We start from the raw sequence: 21,935 nt of genomic DNA, 5'->3' as shown, positions 1-21,935 counted from the left end.
AATACTATTTCTTTTTATGTAAATGTTTTAATTTGTGTATGACAGCAGAATGCATTATAATTCTTATTACATATATAGAGCACAATTTTTCATATCTCTGGTTGTATGCAATACTATTTCTAAGTATATCAAATTAAATCCAAAAGGTAAACAATAGCCTCCAAACCATCCTGGGACTGCCAGTAACCACATATTATTGCAGGGCCCTTTCCACAATCTGCATAGAAAATTATTCTGGGACACCTTAGTGCTCCTCAAGGCAGAATAATGCATCAAACATTTGGATACTCAATCTCTTTCTCCCCCTCCATGTTTCAAAGAATTTCACAGGCTGTCTTTAAAGCAAAACCATTCAAGACTTCCTAAAACTCTGTCTTAGCTGACCAATTAGAGGATAGATTTTCAAAGATTATTTAGACAAAACACTATTTTGCACACTACAATGAAGAAAACAAAAGAAAGTACATAATCTCAGTGGTAGTAGACTAAACAGAATGAACTATTGAAAAATGAAGACAAAGGAAAATATTCAAGGTAAGTATGATGAATAGATAAGGTCACCCACCCATCACTACCTTCCAACAGCTTTCTGTTGTTTTGCTTCCTACACTTCTTATCTCATATGGGCAACTGCAATCCTCACACATAATTCTCCCTGTCTCAAATACCTTTACTTTTCAAACTATTTATGTACCTCAGTGAAGTCTGCAGAAGGTTTAATCTTTAAATAATTGCTTTACCCATGTCATTCCCCTGCTCGAAGTTTAACAATGACTTCTCATGTCCTGTAGTATAGGAACTTTCTTCAAAGTCTGCTACAACCGAGTACCTCTTAATAATAGGTAGAATCAAATGATAGTCAAGAACTGACCCAGGGGGCTGGGATTGTGGCTCAGTGGTAGTGCGCTTGCCTAGCATGGGCGGGAAACGGGTTCGATCCTCAGCACCACATAAAAATAAAGGCATTGTGTTGTGTCCATCTACACCTAAAAAATAAATAAATAAATATTAAAAAAAAGAAGAACTGACCCAGGAGCTCCTACTATGTGATGGTGGCAAACTGACTTCTGTATCTGTTTTCTCCTCTGGAAAATCAAAATCCTACCACTGATACAGTACCAACCTCATAGAGCTTTGAGGAGGAGACACATTAATACCTATGAAGAACATAAGGCATGCTTATCATAATGATAAGCATTAGCTGATATATTTTTCCATAACATTCATTATTATGAAAAGATGAGGCTGCCCAGCAAGACATTCAAATCCTGCTCCTCATGGCATTCTTCCCAGATCTGGAAAGCTCTTGCTGCGCGCACCTACCTTCTTATCTCTCACCTTTCCTGTGAAGGCCCTTTCAAGTTCCATTTCACTCTTTAAGCTTCATACCACCATCAGATGAGGGAAGTCTTTTGGGTAGCTCCTCTCTGCCAGTCATCCACCACTGAGTTCAGGCCATTTACTTATAGTTTATTTGTTCAATATACAGCTGTCTTCTCCTGATTATAAGCTCTGAGAGTCCTGTATCATCACCAACAGATCTTTTTACCTCCAGCTGCTTTAAAAGCCAATTGTTATTTAAACATGTATTCTTTACTTGGGGAATCACGTTTGTAGTAAACTACTTTAAAAACTGATTATCTTTCATATAAGGAAAACATTTTTTGTTAACTAATGATTTCTTTTCTGAAATATGATTTCATAAAGCAAATGTATTGTTTCTTTTAATGTGACAGGTTATGTGACTAGAATACCTAATTACCTAATTTTAAGTAAAAATATCTGAAAAATTCTAACTGAACATTATATATTTTTCTATCTACCCAGTGATAAATTGTTTCCTAATCTATATTATGAAAAATAGTTATCTCCTATCTATAAAGTGATTATAGTCTGTTGCCCATCTAATTTTGTGAGCTGAATATATACCTCTGTATATATTCTATAGTAATACAGAATTGCTTAAAATAGTTGAAACCACATAAAGAATAATTTTTATGTAGGGGAACATTTTTTATTTGAAGGTAACAATGAATCACGTTTGAGTTGCTGATTACAAAAAAGAATCATTTGCTTTTTCTTCAGAACACAGTTAACAGCTTCAAAAAGAAGAGGGAAGTGATTCAAAGTACTACCCATAAGGCCACTGGACTCTGGGATGGACAGGATAATTCAAATTCTTAGGGTTAAGAGGATCAAGCACCAGATCCACCCCACACTTGCCAGCTGCATTTTTCTTCTTTGGGATGTTTTCTCAAGGCACTGGGATGAAACAGGATTTTTAGAAAAGAGTGGAAATATTTCCATTCACATGTCTTCTCAGAAAAAGTAAAATCTACTCGGAATCAGCAGCATTTGCTCTATGAAAAAAAAAAAAGTTCCCAGAACAAGCTGTGAGAATTGTTCCTTAAAGTCCTACACAGGTGTCCTCAGAGCTGGGGCTACTGTTAATTATTCCAAGCATTTCTCATCCTGAGAACTTCAAAGATACTCCCTGACCATCCCAGTGCTCTAGGAAGTTTTTAACTCTGTCTTTTCACCAAACCATTTCCAATGTTTGGAAATATGGAAAATATCTTTCATCTTTTCAATTCCTCTGTGGTTAATCATATTATTTTTTTTATTTCATATTTGGTCCAAGGCCATATTCTGCAAGTCTGCTTTGCAGGCAATCACATACATTCAGACAGTTTTACCAGTGATCTTCAAGTTCAATAACTAAAACTCTGCATTAGGGTGAAAGCCAACAAACCTGTTTTCAGATCCAATTTAGACATTAACATAAATAAAATTTGAAACCCTGCATTGCACACTTCAATTCTTTTTTGATTTGTAGGTAGAAGAAACAATCTAGAGAGGTACAAATTCTTCAGACTTCTGTCACTAGATTTTAGAGATCTTGAAACTTAAGGAAGAGTGAGTCACTTAATTTCTGAGCCATCTTGCATTTAAGATACAACACCAAGGAATAGGATGTGCTAAGACAACCATTAGGGATTGACTTCCCACCCAGCAAGATTTCAGGGACATTGAAAAAACCCTTCGATAAAGACCATAATGCCTAAAATCCTGAGCTCAAGATTAATCCATTCATTTATTCCAACATTCAATGAAATTGAACAGAATCTGTGGAGTTTACCAGTATCAATGCTGAAGGATAATAATTTCAATAAAATACCAAAACCACATTTAAGAACACCAAAGAATAAATATTCACCCTAGCACATGAAATTGCTATGAAAGTAAAAGGTCTAAATTTTTTTTGGCAACACAGATAATAAAGTGATTCTGCTTGGTGGGTTGTAAAGGGCTTCAGGGCATGTAAAAGGATTTAAGGGGTTTTCCAGCTAGAGAAGAGCCTGGGAAAGAATATCAGATAGCAGGGAAAGAAAAGAAAAAACATAAAGGTCTAAAGATCGGAAAGGAGAGGCGTTTCATGTGACTACATTAGAGGATCTAGAGAGAAAAACAATATTTAACGTAAAGGTTTTGAAGAACTCCTTTTGCTCACTAAAAACTTGGATTCTGGAGAGTGGAGATGTAGCTCAGCAATAAAGCACTTTCCTAGTGTGCCCAAGACCATGGGTTCAACCCTCAACCCGTGGCACCACAAAAGAAGAAGAAAGCTGAATTTTAACCTGCTGACAATAGAATGCTAATGTTTAGTTAGTCTTTTGTCACTGTCACCAAAACACACACGGAAAAAAAAAAAAAAACAGCTTAGAGGAAGGAAAGTTTATTTGGGATTCATGGTTTCAAAGGTCTCATTTTATAGACAGAGGATTCCATTGCTCTGGGCTCAAAGTGAGGCAGCTCATCATGGGGAAAGGACCCAGAGAAGGAAAGGTACTCAGCTGATAGCAGATCAGGAAGGAAAAACAGAGGAAGGGGCCTCAGGAATATCAACCCTTCCAGGGCATGCCCCCAGTGACCACCTCCTCCAGCCTTGGTGCACCTGCCTATAGACCATCCAGTCAGTCCATTCAAACTAGGATGGACTGATTAGGTTACGGTTGTCATAATCTAAACATTTCACCTCTGAAGATTCTTGTTTTGGGGGTACAGCTCATATCCAAGCCATAATAAGCTAATGAGGGACCTTCAGCAAAGGAGTAAAAATAAAAATCCTCTAGTGGTGAGCAAAGTGATTTACAAATGACAACAGGTAGGTAAAGGGAACATGGAGGAGAAAAATGGCAAAAGCTGGAGAAAGATTAGGGCATCATCTTCAGCTGAAGTGCAAAGGGTGCTCAACATCTTCCAATGTTGCAGAGAAATAGAAAGTGAAGAAGAAATTGCCAGATGGCTAGGATGATTAAAAGAAAAAAAGGAGGTTGAAAACCAGAAACACACAGCCCACTCTGACATTTTACCTAAAATCAACACTGTACCTCATTTTAAGATAAATTGTGATAATGTTACAGGTGCTGTGAGGAGGAGACTAGCAAGCACAGTTAGACCTCCTGAGAAGGACACCAAATGGGGTAATGCAATATGCAATTGGCACAATCACGTGGGGGCCTGGTTTCCTTTCTTGGGAACTTAGCCCTCAATAAATCAAACCCAAGTTTATGTCTTATAAGTTTACAATAAATATACCAGTGCTTAACACACTAAAGCTCAGTTGCATAAAGACCTTCCCAGCCTTTCTTTTGTAAATTTAAACTGTGTTTATTAATAATGGAAACTCAGTGGAATGACAAAAAAAATTATCATCTAGACAGAAAATAGAAAGGACTAGTGTATTAGCCAATTTTCTGTTACCATAACAAAATAGATGAGGCTGGATGCTTTAAAGAAGAGGTTTATTCAGCTCACAGTACTGGAGGTTTAAAGGCATGGCACCAAAACAGTCTGGCGCTGGTTAGGCCTTCATGTTGGAAGGAATACACATTAAAGAGAGAGGTCATATGGCAAAGCAGGAAGCCAGAGCCCAGGGAGGGGCCAATATTGCTCTTTTATAACAATGCTCTAGAGAGAACTAGTCAGCGTCCAACAAAACTGCCTTGATCCTTTCCTAGGATGATGCCCTCAATAACCTCTAACTAGACCCCCTTTGCTTAAAGGTCCTGTGACCTCTTAAGGCTGCCACAAAAATGGGGACTAAGTGTCCAATGTATAAACCCTTGGGTGATATGTTAAACCATAACTTTTACCTCTTGTGACACATATACTTACAGGAAAGAAACAGAGAATTTGAGAAAGCTTCCATTATAATCTAGCACAAATTCAAGGCCAAGACTCAAGTTCAGAGACTGTACTCCTTCCTGAACCACAATGCTGTCTCACACCCCTAGATTCTACTATTTCACTAACCCATGTCATGATTTCTAAAAATGCATTGAACTACTTGTAGGATGATGACAGAACTAAAATTAACCCACAGTGTCAATCCACTAAGGCAAGACAGTAATGTCCATTTACATCTTTAAGAACTGAAGTGGCAACTTCAAGGAAAGGCTTCTCATGAGCAGAAAACAGCTCTCCACCTTCAGCCACTTGAGTGCAGAGAGGGGTCTTAGTGATCTTTTCTGTAACACAGAGCGTACCACCTGGCACATATGAAGCAATGCATAAATACTTGTTGGATGAATGAATTAGCTCATAACCACATGGTTACAAAAGTCCCCATACAGCTCTTCTTGCCTCTGGGTATTCATTTGGATATGTGAAAATCCACAAGCTAAAACCACCTACATTTCTTCATCTAAACTCATGTGTCTATACACAAAGGAATGACTTGAAAGTTGGCAGCTGATAGCCTGGAGTTTCCCAGGGAAGAAACAGAAGGAACTAGTGCCAATTTCCCTCCTTGTACTGTGGAGAAAATTTACTTGTACAAACTTAATACAATACAGTAGATACACAACAGTGAAGTCCCCAAATCTGCCCTTGGGGGAGGCACTTGTGTATATAGAAACGGAATAGTGCAGAGACTGAGGCATAGCTGGCTTGGTCAGGTCACATAAATTTTAACTCCCAGGACAGAAATTTCAGCCAGGTCTCCTTGATTTCAGATTTCGGCATCTTTCAACTGTAACACACTGTTTTTCAAGATACTTTAAAATATACAATTGTATAATAACTGCATTATGTTGGTGAAACTACATTTGATTGAGTAGCATTAAATTATGTTTACAAATTTCACTTATTCATTTGAATAAGTATAATTGCTTTTAGGTCCTTCCTCATTCTTTCAAACAGCCAGTCTGTTATTTGAACAGTTAAAATACACTTTTAAAATATGGGATGAGGATATTATTCTATTGAAGCATTCAGTGGTGTGTTCAGAATATTAAACAATAATTTGTTAAAAATACTACCTGCCCACTAGTTTTAGAGATGACCTACAAAACTTGCAAACACTTCTTATAATGAACACACGAGGCCTGCAGCTTTGTGGGGTGTGAAGTGCTGTGAGAAGCCATTCTGACACGTGATTGGGTGACTCCCGTTAAGGGCCTGAGGCGCTTTGGCTATGTCGAAGCTTTCCCGACCCTTTCCTGATGAGAGAGCCCATCCGTGTGGGGGTGTGCCTGACCACTGACCCCGGGGACCCAACCACTGACCCTGACCTTGGAGTGCAGCCCCCCCTCAACCTTCAATGGATGGAATTCTCCCCTGAATCTCTTGTTCCCTAATAAAAGGCTACTCCCCAGTGTGTTCACTCTCTCTCTCTCTCTCCTGCTAGCCCTGAGTAATCCTCGCTGCCCTGTTGGGCGGCTAGAGGTGGGAACCAGAGAGGTGAGCCGTCTCGGACCTAGCAATATAAATAAGGTAACTGGTCTGTGTGTTTTATTTCGATCTCTTTTAACTAACTTTATGCCTAGAACCTCATTAATGAAACCATTGCGCAGGCCGCGTGGTAGAATGGGCGCCCAACGTGGGGCATTCTAGATTAGTTAGATTGAGTGGGAGCGTGCTATAAAGATAAGGAAAAAAAATAAAGATAAGGAAAAAATAAAGATAAAGGAAGAAGTGACAATTTGAGTCACAAAAGTACCTGGAGATATTGAAGGAAAGAGACGTTAAATTACTTAAAATGGGAAATTCAACTTCTACGGATAAGGAAATGTATCTGACTATTTTAGACAGTATAATTAATCAGAAAGGAAAACAGATAAAGAAAACTCAGTTATTACAATTTTTAAAGATTGTAGGTGAATATTGTCCTTGGTTTTGCGACCAAGAGTCTCCAAATTTACTTACTTGGGAGAAATTAGGAAGGAAGTTACAGAGAGTCTGTCTTTCCAATGAACTACCTGGAGGCATAGAAAATATACAGAAAACTTGGACGGCCCTAGAAGTTTGTCTTTTTGAATATATGGGCCAGAGTTCGAGGCCCCCTGAAGACCTTTTAAAAGGCATTCAAAGAGCTGTTAAGTCTATTCAAATGGAGAATCAGCCTGAGGCTAAGTTAATTCCCTTTCCCTTAAGCCATTTAAAAACAAAGGCACTAAGGGCCAAGCCAAAGGTTAGAAATGTGAACTTAAACTCGCAAGATCAGGCTAGCCCGCAGGCAGATTGTACAGAACAACATCATAGAGGAGAAACCTCCCAAATCCTAGAGAGCCCTCCGGAAGAGGTAGATGATCTTGTTAGAGAGAAAAATACGGAAGAGACTCCTAGAGGGGCTCAGGGTTCTTCTCAACCACGTGGTTTAGAAACCCAAATTCAAAATGGCGATAGTGCAGAGTCTGACCGCAGCTCACAGTCTGAGGAAGAGGAATCAAATCAGGACTTAGAGAGAAATTTTAATAGGCTGCGTTTAACACCGCCTGCCCAAGCTATTCGAATTCGGCTAATACCTGCTAGAAGGACCAAATTTAACAGGTATGCTAAATTAAAAATGACTTTTCTTACCCCAGTCCAGCAAGGTATTAAGAAGGCTCAAGAAATGGGAGAGGATACTACTGGTTTTCACCTCTTTCCAGTTTTTGAGCAAGTTAATGAGCAAGATCAGAGAGTTAGAGTTCATGCTTTAATCCCATTTAAAACTATTAAAGAATTAAAAAGTGCATGTGAGACATATGGTCCAAATTCCCCTTTTGTACAGAGCCTGATAGAAAATATTTCCTCACAACCCCTTCCTCCTAGCGACTGGATTTCTTTAGCCAGATTTTGTCTGAGCGGGTGATGTTACGTTTGTGGGAAAAATAATCATTTTGCGCGCAAGTGTCGCATATGCGGTTTTAAGTTCAGAGCTCCATTTACTAACGATAATAGATATTGCAAGACTCAACGCCACGCAGTAGATTCAGATGGCGCGAATGAGCCTGCCTTCTTGTCATCATTTCCGCCTAGCCGGAACACAAACTTCCGGTAGGCCCACCCCCGGGACGAAAATGAGGAAGTAAGTAATCGCGCAATGTGACGTCATCGCGCCGACCATGGGGGCCGCCATCTTTGATTTTACCGGGGCGGAACAACAGTTTCCGTACAAACCCCTAATGATTTTCAAGGCTTTTAAGAGAGATTAATTGGCTAAAGCCATCCTTAAAACTAACTACTTCTGAGTTAAGTCCTTTATTTCAGATATTACAAGGAAATCCTTCTCCAACCTCTCCACGTCAGCTAACCATGGAAGCTAAAACAGCCTTAAGAAAAGTTGAAATTGCAATTAAAAATGCACAGCTTACTAGAATAGATCCTAAAGAAATAGTGTATTTATTAATATTTCCAACTGAGCATACCCCAACAGGAGCCATATGGCAAAGATTAGGAGTTATTGAGTGGATTTATCTATCCCACTCCCCTCAAAAAACATTAATTCCTTTTCATGATTCTATAGCTCAATTAGTAATTAAAGGTAGAACTAGGATTTTACAATTAATTGGATCTGAGCCTGATATCATAATTATTCCATTTTCTGTTCAACAGACTAATTGGCTTTTTCAAACTTCTAGCTCATGGCAGATAGCCTTTACAGATTTTCCTGGGCAGATTGATAGCCATTATCCTTGTGATAAGATTGTACAATTTGCATCATTAACGTCACTTATCTTTCCAAAGATTGTATGAGCTTATCCAATAGAGGAAGCTTTATCGGTGTTCATGGATGGTTCCAACTCCGGTAAGGCAGGTTTCTTCAGCCGTGTTCACACAGAGGTAATACAAACTTCTTATACTTCTGCCCAAAGAGCAGAGCTTCAAGCTCTGATTTGTGCCTTAGATTATTTTTCAAATGAGCCTATTAATATCTATTCTGACAGCTTATATGCAGTCGGAGTTACCAAAAACATTGAAACCTCAGTTATTGGGTTTACTTCATCACAGGAGTTATTTGAATTATTTCATAATTTACAAAAGACAGTGCTAATGCGAAAGTACCCATGTTTCATAGGACACATACGTGCCCATACTAATATTCCTGGACCTCTAGTTTCAGGTAATGACAAAATTGATAAGTTAGTAGCTTTTTGTCAACAGATGTCTTTGTATGACTATGCACTAGCTTCCCATTCCTTGCATCATCAAAATGCTTCTAGCTTACGTAAAAAATTTAATATTACCAGAGAACAAGCTCGTCAGATTGTAAGCCAATGCCCTAAGTGTGTTATTCACACTCCATATCTGCCATCAGGGGTAAATCCCCGTGGATTAAAACCAAATCAGATATGGCAAATGGATGTAACTCATATTCCTCAATTTGGTAAGCAATGTTATGTGCATGTCATAGTGGACACTTATTCTAGATTTATTTTTGCCACAGCACGTACTAAAGAAAATACTCAACATGTAATTTCTCATTGCTTAGCAGCTTTTTCCGTTTTAGGGTGTCCTATGCAGATTAAAACAGATAATGCTCCAGCTTACGTAAGCTCTTCTTTTCAACAATTTTGCCAAGAGTTTAAAATTAATCATAAAACAGAAATTCCTTATAACCCCCAAGGTCAAGCCATTGTGGAACGAGCTCATTTATTTATCAAGCTTCAATTACAAAAATTAAAAGGGGGGAATAGGATTGTCACTCCCCAAAATAGCCTCAATCATGCCTTGTTTGTTTTAAATTTTCTAAACTGTGACACAGAAGGTCACACTGCTGCTGAGAGGCAAATGTCTCCCTCAGTAACAGGCCCCTTAGGCAGAGTTTTGTGGAAAGATTTACAGACTGGTCAGTGGAAGGATCCGGACCCGGTAATAACATGGGGCCGAGGTCATGCTTGTATCTTCCCAGAAGGTGCTTTCCGTCCTATTTGGGTGCCTGAACGTGCTATCAGACATGGAGGAGATAGAACCCAGATTCAAGCGACTGAGGATCGACCCAGAGGAGCCACTACCCAGAAGGAGGAGATTTCGGAAAAAGATGAAGAAGGACCAGATTGAACCAGCCGAAAAGTTGATTTCGTGGAAAGATGTGAAGAAGCTAACAACCCAGGCTTCCCGAATACTTCGACGCCTAGGAAAGAACAGGACCCCAGTCTTGATGGTAACAAGAGTAATTGCCCTACTGGGCTGTCAGGTAAAAGGGAATCAAGTAGACACTTATTGGACATATTTCCCAGGTCCACCCCTGGTACACCCAGCTGTGTGGACTGGAGAATCTATTCCAGTATTTACTAATGACTCATTCATGATGGGAGGATTTACAGATACTCATATTACTCCCAATCATGTGACTAGATTTAATTATTCTGGCTACAGTGCCCAATTACCTTTGTGTTGGTCACATGATAAACATGCTGGCTGTCTGAAAGTATCATTCGAAGAAAAGACAGCAATCGGTAAACCTAGACTGACAAATAATTCTATTTATGGAGACTTAAAACCTAATACTAGATCAGTAATTAAGATGGGACTTTCCCATAACAAGCCAGTCATTTCTACAAAACCTCCACCGATACCCCACTGTCCAAATAGTTCTACAATTGAAATTGGCACCTTTCCTAAATGGATGGATTGTGTAAATACCTTTCCTGTACAACATAAGGTGTCTAAAGATAGTGGGTATATTTTAGACTGGTCTCCAAAAATTGATAAGAGACAATTACAAAGAAATTCTGCTATGACACCTGCAGGATTTGTTAGTAATATTTTGACTTATAGTGAAAGAGGTGTTCAAAAAGATATTTGGCGTTTAGTTGCTGCCTCAGAATTTTTACATTTTTCAGATAAACCTTTACCAAAATTTGTCGGCAAGAACTGTAAAGAGGGATCTTGCTATGGCTTAAGAGCTTGTGTCCAATCTCCTTATGTTTTAATTATTGGAAATATAAAAGTTAAGTGGATAGATGACAGATATGTTGTTACTTGTAATAAGTGCAACCTAACTAATTGTATTACTAGGTATAATGGAAGAAAAGGAGTGATGATACTTCATCAGCCCTCTTTCGTTTTATTACCTGCTAATATTTCAGAGCCATGGTATGCTGATGCTGGTTTACAAGTCCTGCAGCAAATTCATGCCCAGCTAACAAGACCTAAACGTGCTATTGGAGTCATAATTGTTGATGTCATAGCACTGGTCTCATTTATTGCCTCAACTGTCTCTGCATCTCTGACATTGTCTCAGAATATTCAGCATGCAAAATTTTTTAATAATTTAGCTCAAAATACTTCCAAGGCTCTGCGTAATCAAGTAAATATTGATGAGAGGATTGAGACTAAATTAAACGCCTTAGAGGCGACTGTTATAGACATAGGTAATGAACTTTCAGCCTTAAAATTTAAGGAAAGGCTTAAAAGCCATGCTAATTATAAGTATGTATGTGTTACAGCTGCCAAGTACAATGCTTCTCTCTGGGATTGGGAGAAGGTTAAAAACCTTTTATTAGGTATTTGGCAAAATAGTAATAATAGCTTGGATATTCTGGAACTTCATCACCATATCCAAGACATTCAAAATAATAGAGCTGATTTTTCAGATCCTTCTTCTTTGGCTAACCAAATATTGAAGGAGTTAAATGGATTCAACCCTGGAAATATTCTTAAACACTCCGCTTGGTACATTATTGGATTATTCTCTTTGCTGTCAATTCTCTTTTGTGTTGTAATCATAGGATGGCGAGTCTTCCAATCAAGGATCCAGAAACTCCAGAGAGTGAACCGCTGCCTCATTGTTAAGAAAAAAAAGGGGCGATATGTGGGAAGCCATTCTGACACGTGATTGGGTGACTCCCGTTAAGGGCCTGAGGCGCTTTGGCTGTGTCGAAGCTTTCCCGACCCTTTCCTGATGAGAGAGCCCATCCGTGTGGGGGTGTGCCTGACCACTGACCCTGGGGACCCAATCACTGACCCTGACCTTGGAGTGCAGCCCCCCCTCAACCTTCATTGGATGGAATTCTCCCCTGAATCTCTTGTTCCCCAATAAAAGGCTACTCCCCGGCGTGTTCACTCTCTCTCTCTCTCCTGCTAGCCCTGAGTAATCCTCGCTGCCCTGCTGGGCGGCTAGAGGTGGGAACCAGAGAGGTGAGCCGTCTCGGACCTAGCAATATAAATAAGGTAACTGGTCTGTGTGTTTTATTTCGATCTCTTCTAACTAACTTTATGCCTAGAACCTCATTAATGAAACCATTGCGCAGGCCGCGTGGTAGAAAGTGCCATCAGAAATACACAGAAGAAGCATAAAGTAGACCCGATTAAACATTTCAAAGTGTCTAGCTCTGATCTGCATTTAATTTTCCTCCTTAACAGCTGTAAACTACTCTGCAAAACTTTAGCCAAATAAATGTGAGAGCTAATAAAGATTTTTACTTTAGCTGTGCAGGGAGTGATGACAAAAAATCCAGGAGTGAAAATATTACAGAACTAAAGGAAAGTATAATTACATTCTGGCAAGTAAGTTCCTTCTTCTAGTACTGAACTCTGCACCTCATGGAAAGCAGTATAATGTCACTGTTCAGTGTGGGAACTACTGCAAAGAAAAATAAGATGGCTTTTTAGTTGTGTTTCACTATGCATTTCAAGTTAAATATAGAAAAGACAAATATATATTTGAAAACACTGCTTTTTTCCCCCCAAAAGAATTGATGTCACAGACTCCTCTGGTCTCTAGAAGTGGAGAGAAGAATGGTAACCACCCTGCACCAGCACTGTTCTTTTACACAGCATTGACTGGGAGCTGGAGGAAGGGGTGGGGCAAGATAGTGAACAAGGAGCTATAAATAGCTGTGCACCTTTTCGCACTCTTGGGTTATGTCTATAGCACCTGCTACCAATATCACAGTATTAACACAGGAACAATGTTGACAGCAGCAGAGAACTTGGTTCTCAACTCTTTCCGATGAATGCATTAGGCATCCTAACACGATGATAATATGGCAAGGGTAGTAGCCTCTTTTAGAACTGTGTCCAAATTTCTAGTAGCAAAGAGGCTCTTTGCTTCTTTTGAGTCTTGAAAAGGCAAAAAAAAAAAAGCAAGCAAAAGATGCTTTTATTTGCATGCATATGAGTAAATGCCTAGTCTATGTGGAATCCTGTGATATTTCAAGAACCTTCCTTGGCCTTTTCACTCTCCAGTGATAGTTTGCTACCTGATGCTGCAACTCAAATATTAGAGCAGTTTTTCAAACAGTGACTATTTTCACAAATGTGGATGTGGGAATACTTAGAAACTGGGCAACATGGTGGCTTGTGGAGACTGAACACAAAAATCAACTTGTCTTTTGTGATATGAAAACTACAACATGGGCTTACTTTGGGACTGTGATATTTTTTATTCTTGCATGATTGTTAATTCCATCAGCTTTAGTACAATCTAGATTTTTAAAATGATACTTTTGGAGTTGTTGGGCTTTGCTTACCAATAGAAAAATTGTTATAATCAATATTTTTGTGAGTATTAGTGAAGTCACTTTAACCAATAATAGGACCAACTCTTTAACATATATATCTTCTTATTCAAATAAGTGATTTAGGAAAATTATGTTATTTTACATTTTTTTGTTTGTTTTCTAAAATCCATGATACATATGCACAAGGCAAACATGCTCTTTGTTTAAATAGATATTAAGGTCACACACAGCCACATCAATGTTTATAGCAGCACAATTTATAATAGCTAAACTGTGGAGCCAATCTAGATGCCCTTCAGTGGATGAATAGATACAAAAAATGTGTGGCATATATACACAATGGAATTTTACTCTGCAATAAAAGAGAATAAAACCATGGCATTTGCAAGTAAATGGATGGCGTTTGGAAAAGATAATGCTAAGTGAAGTTAGCAAATCCCCAAAAAACAAATGCCTAATGTTTTCTCTGATGTAAGGAGGTGGACTAATAGTGGGGTAGGGAGGGGGAGTATGGGAGGATTAGATGAATTCTAGATAAGGCAGAGGGGTGGGAGGGAAAAGGAGGGGGCAGGGGATTAGCAAGGATGGTGGAATGTGATAGACATCATTATCCAAAGTACTTGTATGAAGATATGAATTGGCATCAACATACTTTATGTACAACCAGAGATATGAAAAATTGTGCTGCATAAATGTAATAAGAATTGTAATGCACTCTGCTGTCATTTGTTTTAAAAAATCAATAAAAAAAGAAAAGAAAAAAAGTCGCACAAATACCTGTCCACTAAAAAAAACTGACAGCAACTAAATATGATGTATTTATTTCTAGTAATTTTCCTTCTAAAATATTTCATGCTAATTAACAAGACAACATTATAGAAATATGCATGTCTAATTCATTTCCTAACTGCAAATGTGACCACAGTAATCCATTACAGTGATTTCATGTGTGTGGGATACACACACACACACACACACACACATCCTCACATAAAAGATACATTGAAAAATTCATATTGAAATAAGAAAAATTTCAAGTCCTTGTCATTAATTGCTAATATATGAAAATCAAGGTAAATAATAATAGTATTGCAGCTAGCAATAAATTCCATTTGGATTCCCATGGTTGATTTCTTTTATCTTATGGGCTTACATAAAGCTAGTCTTGCATACATTAGTAACATATTATACAGATATTTAGATGCACTGGATTTATCAACTATAGTTTTTATAAAACTACAGAATTGCCTCTTTACATAAGCAAAAACTGAGTAATTAACAAAAGTATTGCAACATAAAAGTTATTTTTCCTTCCTTTTAATGCAATATTAATGAAGTATCTACAACATTATTACCCAGCTAGAATCTAGAATAAGTTACTTTTAAAATTACCAGTACTTGTTTCTGTGGTGTGTGTGTGTCTGTGTGTGTGTGTGTGTGTGTGTGTGTGTGTGTAATTGAATGCATGTAATTCAGTTCCATCAGCCCTTCTAATAGCATGAAATATAAGTGCTTATTTTCTATTTATCTGGAAAAATGAAAATGCATTAGAGATAAGGCAGACAATAATGAGGACAACTTTTGTTTAAATTATGCTGTTCTTTAAAATATAATGCACAAACATGAGTAGAAATAGAAAAATTCTAACTTTGGAAACTATAGCCTCTAAATGTTTTCAGTAGGCAAACTGTCAAGAAAAGCTGATAGCAACAGTGAAAGCAATCTGTGCTTTTTTGACAATACAACTGGAAGCAGAAAACCTTGATAAAAAAGAACTCTTTAGATTAAAAATACACAAACAAATAAACAACAGAAACCCAGACTTTCTCAGCCCAAGGTAACGCTTTTCTCTTTCCAAAGTGTCTAGTCAGCTAAGTTCTAAACATTATGCGTTCTTCCCCATTGCACCTCAGACAGAAAACTAGTGGCTCCTCCATATTCTTTGCTTTTATCCTATATCAATGTATTTAAAATTCAACTTATGTACAAATACTGAATAAGAATCTAAAACTTTTTCCAAAGCTTAATAAAGAAAAATAGCTTCCACCCAGAGAGTTTATGTAGACATTCAGAAAGATAGTATCAGTGACTAAATAACAGAATAAACAGAATTTTTTAAAAAATAGTGGAGTCAAATAAACCTTTCTAATTTCTACCTTTACCTTTACTAATACATTGGAAATAAATCCATTGACAAAAGCAACCTAATCATTTTGGTAATGCCAAAGAATACCATCTCAATTGGCTAATGAAACATACAAAGGAGAAATATGGCAGACTGCAGTAACCCCAAATTCCAAATTTTAGTCCAATATCACTAGCATAAAGGTATTTACTCATATCATCATCAAATACAATGCAGTTGTATCATACATGAGAGAAAATAAAAGTGTTCCACCAACTTTTTTTCAACAGGACAAAAAAGCTACTTTCCTATTTTTTTCAAACATTAAAAAAAGGGATATGGGATGATGAAATCATATTAAACTAAGAAATGGTAAAAGTGAAGGCATTGTATAAATTATTACAAATTCTACATATTCTAATCACAAGTTAAAATAGCAATATTTCCTTGTCTAAAATGTCCTTGAGCAGAGATTTATCATCCTTTGAAATGTTACAAAATTAATTCTTTAATAACTGTACAAGAATCCTTACAGTTCATGGAAGAGACAATTTATTAAAAGAGTTATTCATTAACACATTTGGAAAGTTTAAGCATTTTAATCTTTTATTCCAATATCTATTAATTAATAAAGAATCATCATAGAGTTTCACATTTTGGTGAAGAATTAAAAAAGTAATACCTCCACTGCTACATTAGATATGTATTCTAATAAGGCCATACCAAGGTAAAGCAATAAGCTTGGAAATTTCAAGTGTTTAAATATTTAACCTATAGGTCATGTGTAGCTTTTATTATTATCTTACCTCAATGATTTTGTCATGAATCTCCAGGCCATCTGCTCTGTCAGCAGGTCCATTTTCTAATATTTTTGAAACATAAATTCCTTCAGTAGATGATTCTTTTTGATTATTCTATAAAAAAATATACTCATCAGCAGAAATAAATATGCAAGTAACATTTTTATAAAGGACAATTTTCTAAATGTAACATTGCCAGTCCTCCTTAAATATGTAACTCTCTCAGCTGGGAATTTGGCACTGAATTTTAACTTACTTAACACCAACCAATAATTAATCAGGATGACAGCTGTAACGAACAAGTCCAACAACTCTGAAGAGATTATCTATTCACTTCACATTTTTGACTACACATAAAAAGCTCTGGCGAAAAGGACATGTGCAAGGTAAGATTGACTGGTTTCTAGGTCTTATTTCTATAATATCACACTTCTAAAGTAGATATTAAATTAAAAGAGTGATAAAGTTACAGAAGGAAAACAAGGCATACCCAGCCTGTATTGTACAATATGTTTGAGATGTGGTCTTACATTTGAAAATACGAGTTAGGCTCCAATGTGACAAATTTGGAAACAATTCTGATTATGTCTATTCACAGAGGTGACTAGGAGCTTGCTCAAGTGTAAAATCCCAAAAGATCACCACTAAACTGCAAGGAAATCCATTCAAAGCTGATCTTTGCCTGCTTCTAGTTTGATGTGCTTCATGACTGAAACTCAAACATATGGCCATTTGATTCAAATAGGACATTTTAGCCAGACCCAGGAAACCAATTATATTATAAAACTTTTTTAGAAAAAAAATGATCATTACCTATGATAGATCATTATATAGTTTGAAATGTCATTTTACTTCATGGAAGGTAAAATAAAATAACTTCTCCTTAATTAACCTGCCTTAACATGAGTTTTAAGAGACTACAAAAAAATCCAGTATCATCTAAATGTCAAATACCTAACTGGCATTTATAAAAGTATTCCTTGGGGGAAAAGAGAACAAAAATGATATGACAAGGCTCCTGTCTTTTTATCATGCATGGGGACCATATTAGAAGCAGAGGCACAGTAATAGTGAGTTGCTAGATTTGGTAGCTGCATCGTAGATACAGGAGGAAACAGGACATCACCTTCCTAACTTGAAAAGCATATGGCCAACAACCCTATGACAGTTTCCTTGGATGACATGTGCAATGAAGAATGCAAATTTTTTTCAAGGCAGTTTATTGCGTAAATTAAAGAATATAATTTATAAAAATTTTACTACCTTTTTCCAGCTATGGTAAAAATTAAGTTGATGTAGAATTTGAAGGATGTAAAAAAGCTTAGCAACTTCAGTATATAAGCTTATAATATGCATTTTGAAAGCCACTGGTATCAATGTAGAGATCATTTTTCATTCAGTTAAGTGAAGAAGCTAAAAATATTTCAAATCAACTTTCTTTAATAAGGAGTTTCCTAAATAATTATGAAAACAATCATCCCTTTCTTGAATTTAACTGTTCATTCAACGTGTATTATTGACTTCCCAGCCTGCATTAATGTCTAAAAATTTGATTTAATAGATAGGAAGTGTAAGCAGACAATACAATCACCTAATATCAAACAGAAATTGTGTATACATATTACTGTGCAATAAGATTATTTAAGAACTTTGCCAATGGTGCCAAAAAACATAAAATGTGGAATGTATCTCTCTTTTTTTAAAGCAGCTAGGAGAACCCAGTTTGTTAGCCATTGATTTTTACTTTTCTCTAAAAGAAAATCTTGGTACATACTGGAAATTTTGCAAGATTTTCTTTTAGGAAGAGTAAGGGTGATGAAGCTAGAAGGTCTAAATAAGGAATCCAGCATTTGATTACAAGCATAATTTTAAAGATGAAACTACTTGTTTTTCTGACCCTAAATCCACAAATGAAAGCTCAGACTTCTATTATTTTATAAGCCAAGAGAGTAACGTATTAAGAAGGTGGGTTACCTGATTTGGTCGACCTCCTATAATATTGAATCCCAAGGTGTCATTTTCTCTTTCTAACACGATGGTGAATGGCTTCTGTTCTCCATCCTAGAAGAAAAGGGATAAACTGACTAAGCTAAAAATATAAAAGAAAACAAATACAAATGTGAAGCTATTTTAAAATGGCAAATAAATGAACATGTGAATAGGAGAAAAGCTTAAAATTAAGGGTTATTGAATGTGGCTGAGGGTTAATTTCTTCCTAAAAATATTTGAAATTATGTATTCAAAAGGAACAACCGTGCTTGTGAAAAAAAAAGAAACTATTTTCAAAAATGACCAAGGGCTTTGTATTTTTACATATGCAGCTTTTATCCAAATGCAGCATCTAATTTTGCCTTCCCCATAATTTAAAACAGATTTCTGGTTTAACCTTACAGGAATTTTGTAATTTTCCCTTCCATGACAGAAAATAAAATAAATTGTCAGTGAATCTCAGAAAGATTTTTGTAAAATTTTCACTTTACAAAATTTTAAGGGATTAAATCTTGAGGAATTTAATAAATGCTAAGTAATATTTGGATTGCTTCTCTAATGCGGGATCTGTTAGGTTACAGTACTCCTAATATTAAACAATGACCCTATTTGGTTTTGCACAAATCTTGCAGAAGAAAAAAAGCAAAATTTTGCCAGGTAAAATATTATGTATTTCTTTTCTTATAGCCCAACAACAGTTAAATAAATAGGAATTATATCTACAACCTGTTTGTGAGTAAATACCAATTTAAATGTAAGGTGAAACAGTACTGGACAAGATGAGTTTTATTCCTGGTTATAGATATTAATTTATCTTGGGAAATTAAATCCTTGTAAATTACTTCTGAATGATAACATTGCATAAGCTCCCAGTACCTTTTCCCAGGAGCTTTTCCCAGGCAGTGCACACAGCAGCCCCTACTGGCAGTGGAAAAATATTTCTGAAAAGCACTGGGAAACTGATAATTAATCTGCAAATCATTGGCAGTTGCTCCTCACTTCTCAAACCATTGCTTGACTTGTGTGGACTTCTCTGACCTATAACTCTTAGATGCTGCTCCTTTCCTTCAGACTTTGAAACCTGGGTTAGTAATGCAGAGTACATTTCTGGGCTTCTCTCTGGGTCCTCACATTTTGTAAATTTACCTGTATGTAAGCTAGAGAAAGAATCCTAACACCAAATCTTTTAAAGCATTGAAAGCTTTCCCCTATCAGGGTAGAAGCATTTTAGCCCCTCTCACTTTAATTATTATTATTATTATTTTAATTAAAAGACAGGAACATCTAAATCCAGTGCCTGCGTTGGAGGCAGTACTACGCAATCAGTCCCAAATGGGAATCAGTCTGGGTTGCTCCTCCCCAGGAGTACTGAAAAATGAAAACAGCTCCTTGAATGGAGTGCAAGTTCTGCTAAATCCCCGCTCACCATGGCAGCGACCAACAATGTCAAACACTGTGCTGAAGTCCTCCAGAAGAGAAGTAACAGCTTTATAAACAAGCCTCTTCACATGGGGTGCTGCAAAGAGGCTTGTTTATGCCATCTGAAAGTGGGCGGTCCAGGAGAGCAGATCAGGGGCAGCAGCTTCGACAAAGAAGGAAAACAGCCCCAGCCAAGACTCTCAGGGCCAGTCTAATTGCTGATAGATGTAGCTGCTCTCAGACCAGGCTTCCCAAGTCATAAGCACATTCGCCCACCACCACCACTAACAACCTCGGGAGATTCCAAGGCAGGGAAAATTTTTTTAGGAAGAGTAAGGGTGATGAAGCTAGAAGGTCTAAGAAATCCCATCTTTCAACTTCCCAACCCCTGAGCTTGTCCTGGTCCCCTCTTCTCTCACAGTCCCTAAACTAAGTAGAAGGTAGTTGACTGATAAGGACAGTGTGACAGAAAAAGTAAGTCGTTTATGGGTAATGCCTTTTCCCTCTGGGATTTGCTTCAGGCACATTGCACGGACACAAAAGATAGGCAGAGATGATGGAGTGGGAGTGAAAGATGGGAAACAAGAGTCTGGATGGGAAAATGAGTTTTTCTAATTTCTACTTCTCAGGGAAAAGTTGGAATTGAATCTGTTTAACTCTTTCCAATCCTAATACAAACGGCAAAGGGTCATTCCTTTCTAACTGTAATAGAAACATATTTAGAAGAAAATGACCACAGAGGATATTCAGGGCGGGTGATGCTTTTTACTGCGTAGTAAAGAAAGATGCTTCCTCCTAAAGGAATTCTTAAGTATTCCTTAAGTATTCCTCTTCCTACCCCAATCGATCATTCCCAGGTGCCCACTCCCTCTACGCTTACCCTGCGGTGGCCGCGGTCCAGGTCCCGGGCGAAGTTGCGGATGTGAGCCATGTACTGGGTGAACTTCTTCTGATACCTGCGGGCTGTGAGCTGTACCTCGCCCTGCAGCGCCCAGAGCTGTTCGAGCAGCGCCTTCTCACGTTGCCTCCAGGCGAGGACCTGAGGCTCGGGTCCCGGTACGCTGCTGCAGCGGCAGCCTGGTGACCCCCTGCCTGTGTCCCCGCCCGGGGGAGCCCTGGTCGCTGGCCTGCAGCACCCCTGCGCGGGTACGTCTCCGCGGTCTCGGTAGCCGCCCCGGACCAAGGCACAGCCCGGGAGGCTGCGGCAGTGACTGGCTGGGCTGAAGTCACAGTGCTCGACGTGCTCTGCCAGCTCCTGCAGCCGGACTGTGTGGCCACAGCCACGCGCGCGGTAGTCGCACTGGATGCGCAGCTTCTGGATGAGGCTGCGCAGCGGCAGCACTCTATACAGCTCTCCTGGCGCCAGCGGTTGGCACTGGAGCGGGCACCGGCGTCTCCGCGCCGCCCAGGGCAGCAGGCAGCTGGCGCAGAAGATGTGGCCGCAAGGCGTGCACAGGGGATCCTCCAGCACCTGGCCGCACAGCTTGCACTGGAAAGCCGGGTCCACAGCTTCTGCAAAGCGCTCCAGGGCAAAGCCCATGTTACGCGCGGGGAAGAAGAGTCGGTTTACTCTGAGCCCCCTGCCTCTCCTGGGTTGCCCCTAGACAGAAGTCTCACAGCGACCTTAGCTCTCTGAAGGGGAGGAGGAGGTTGAGAGGTGTAATCTCAAGAGTTTGTTTGGCTTGAAGTTTTCAGGCTTCTGCTTGGTCCCTGACTTCGCCGTATTGACGCTAATAGAAGCCACCTCCAGCGACCCCAGCCTTTTTGGCTGCTTTGCAATTTATGATCTTTCAAATTTTGTCAGAGGAGAACTGAGGCTAGTTTACAATGGCCCTTGGGAAAGAGGTGTTCTTTGCCTGAACAGGGAAC

General features: G+C 38.4%; 2 protein-coding genes across 2 annotated transcripts in view; one reads left to right on the top strand and one right to left on the bottom strand.

The window, feature by feature from the left end:
• Positions 1-21,631, bottom strand: part of PDZRN4 (PDZ domain containing ring finger 4) — a 358,432-nt gene extending 336,801 nt beyond the window's left edge. Inside the window, exons 1-3 of the mRNA XM_081311909.1 lie at positions 20,947-21,631; positions 18,633-18,719; positions 16,665-16,772 (exon numbers count right to left, since the gene is read on the bottom strand). Coding sequence (XP_081168035.1) covers positions 16,665-16,772; positions 18,633-18,719; positions 20,947-21,606 — 855 coding nt within the window. The 5' untranslated portion in view covers positions 21,607-21,631. The remainder of the gene's footprint in view (positions 1-16,664; positions 16,773-18,632; positions 18,720-20,946) is intronic.
• Positions 10,083-12,495, top strand: LOC308658955 (uncharacterized protein). The gene is made up of 2 exons (XM_081311911.1): positions 10,083-10,462; positions 12,000-12,495. Exons 1-2 carry the CDS (start codon positions 10,160-10,162, stop codon positions 12,042-12,044), a joined length of 348 nt encoding a protein of 115 aa, XP_081168037.1. The 5' UTR covers positions 10,083-10,159; the 3' UTR covers positions 12,045-12,495.
• Positions 21,632-21,935: the final 304 nt, after the last annotated feature.

The sequence above is a fragment of the Spermophilus citellus genome (genome assembly GCF_964194105.1).
Source record: "Spermophilus citellus genome assembly, chromosome: 10".
Taxonomy (NCBI): domain Eukaryota; kingdom Metazoa; phylum Chordata; class Mammalia; order Rodentia; family Sciuridae; genus Spermophilus; species Spermophilus citellus.
The sequence above is the reverse complement of the archived record's forward strand: the minus strand, read 5'-3'. Positions and strand labels throughout refer to the sequence as shown.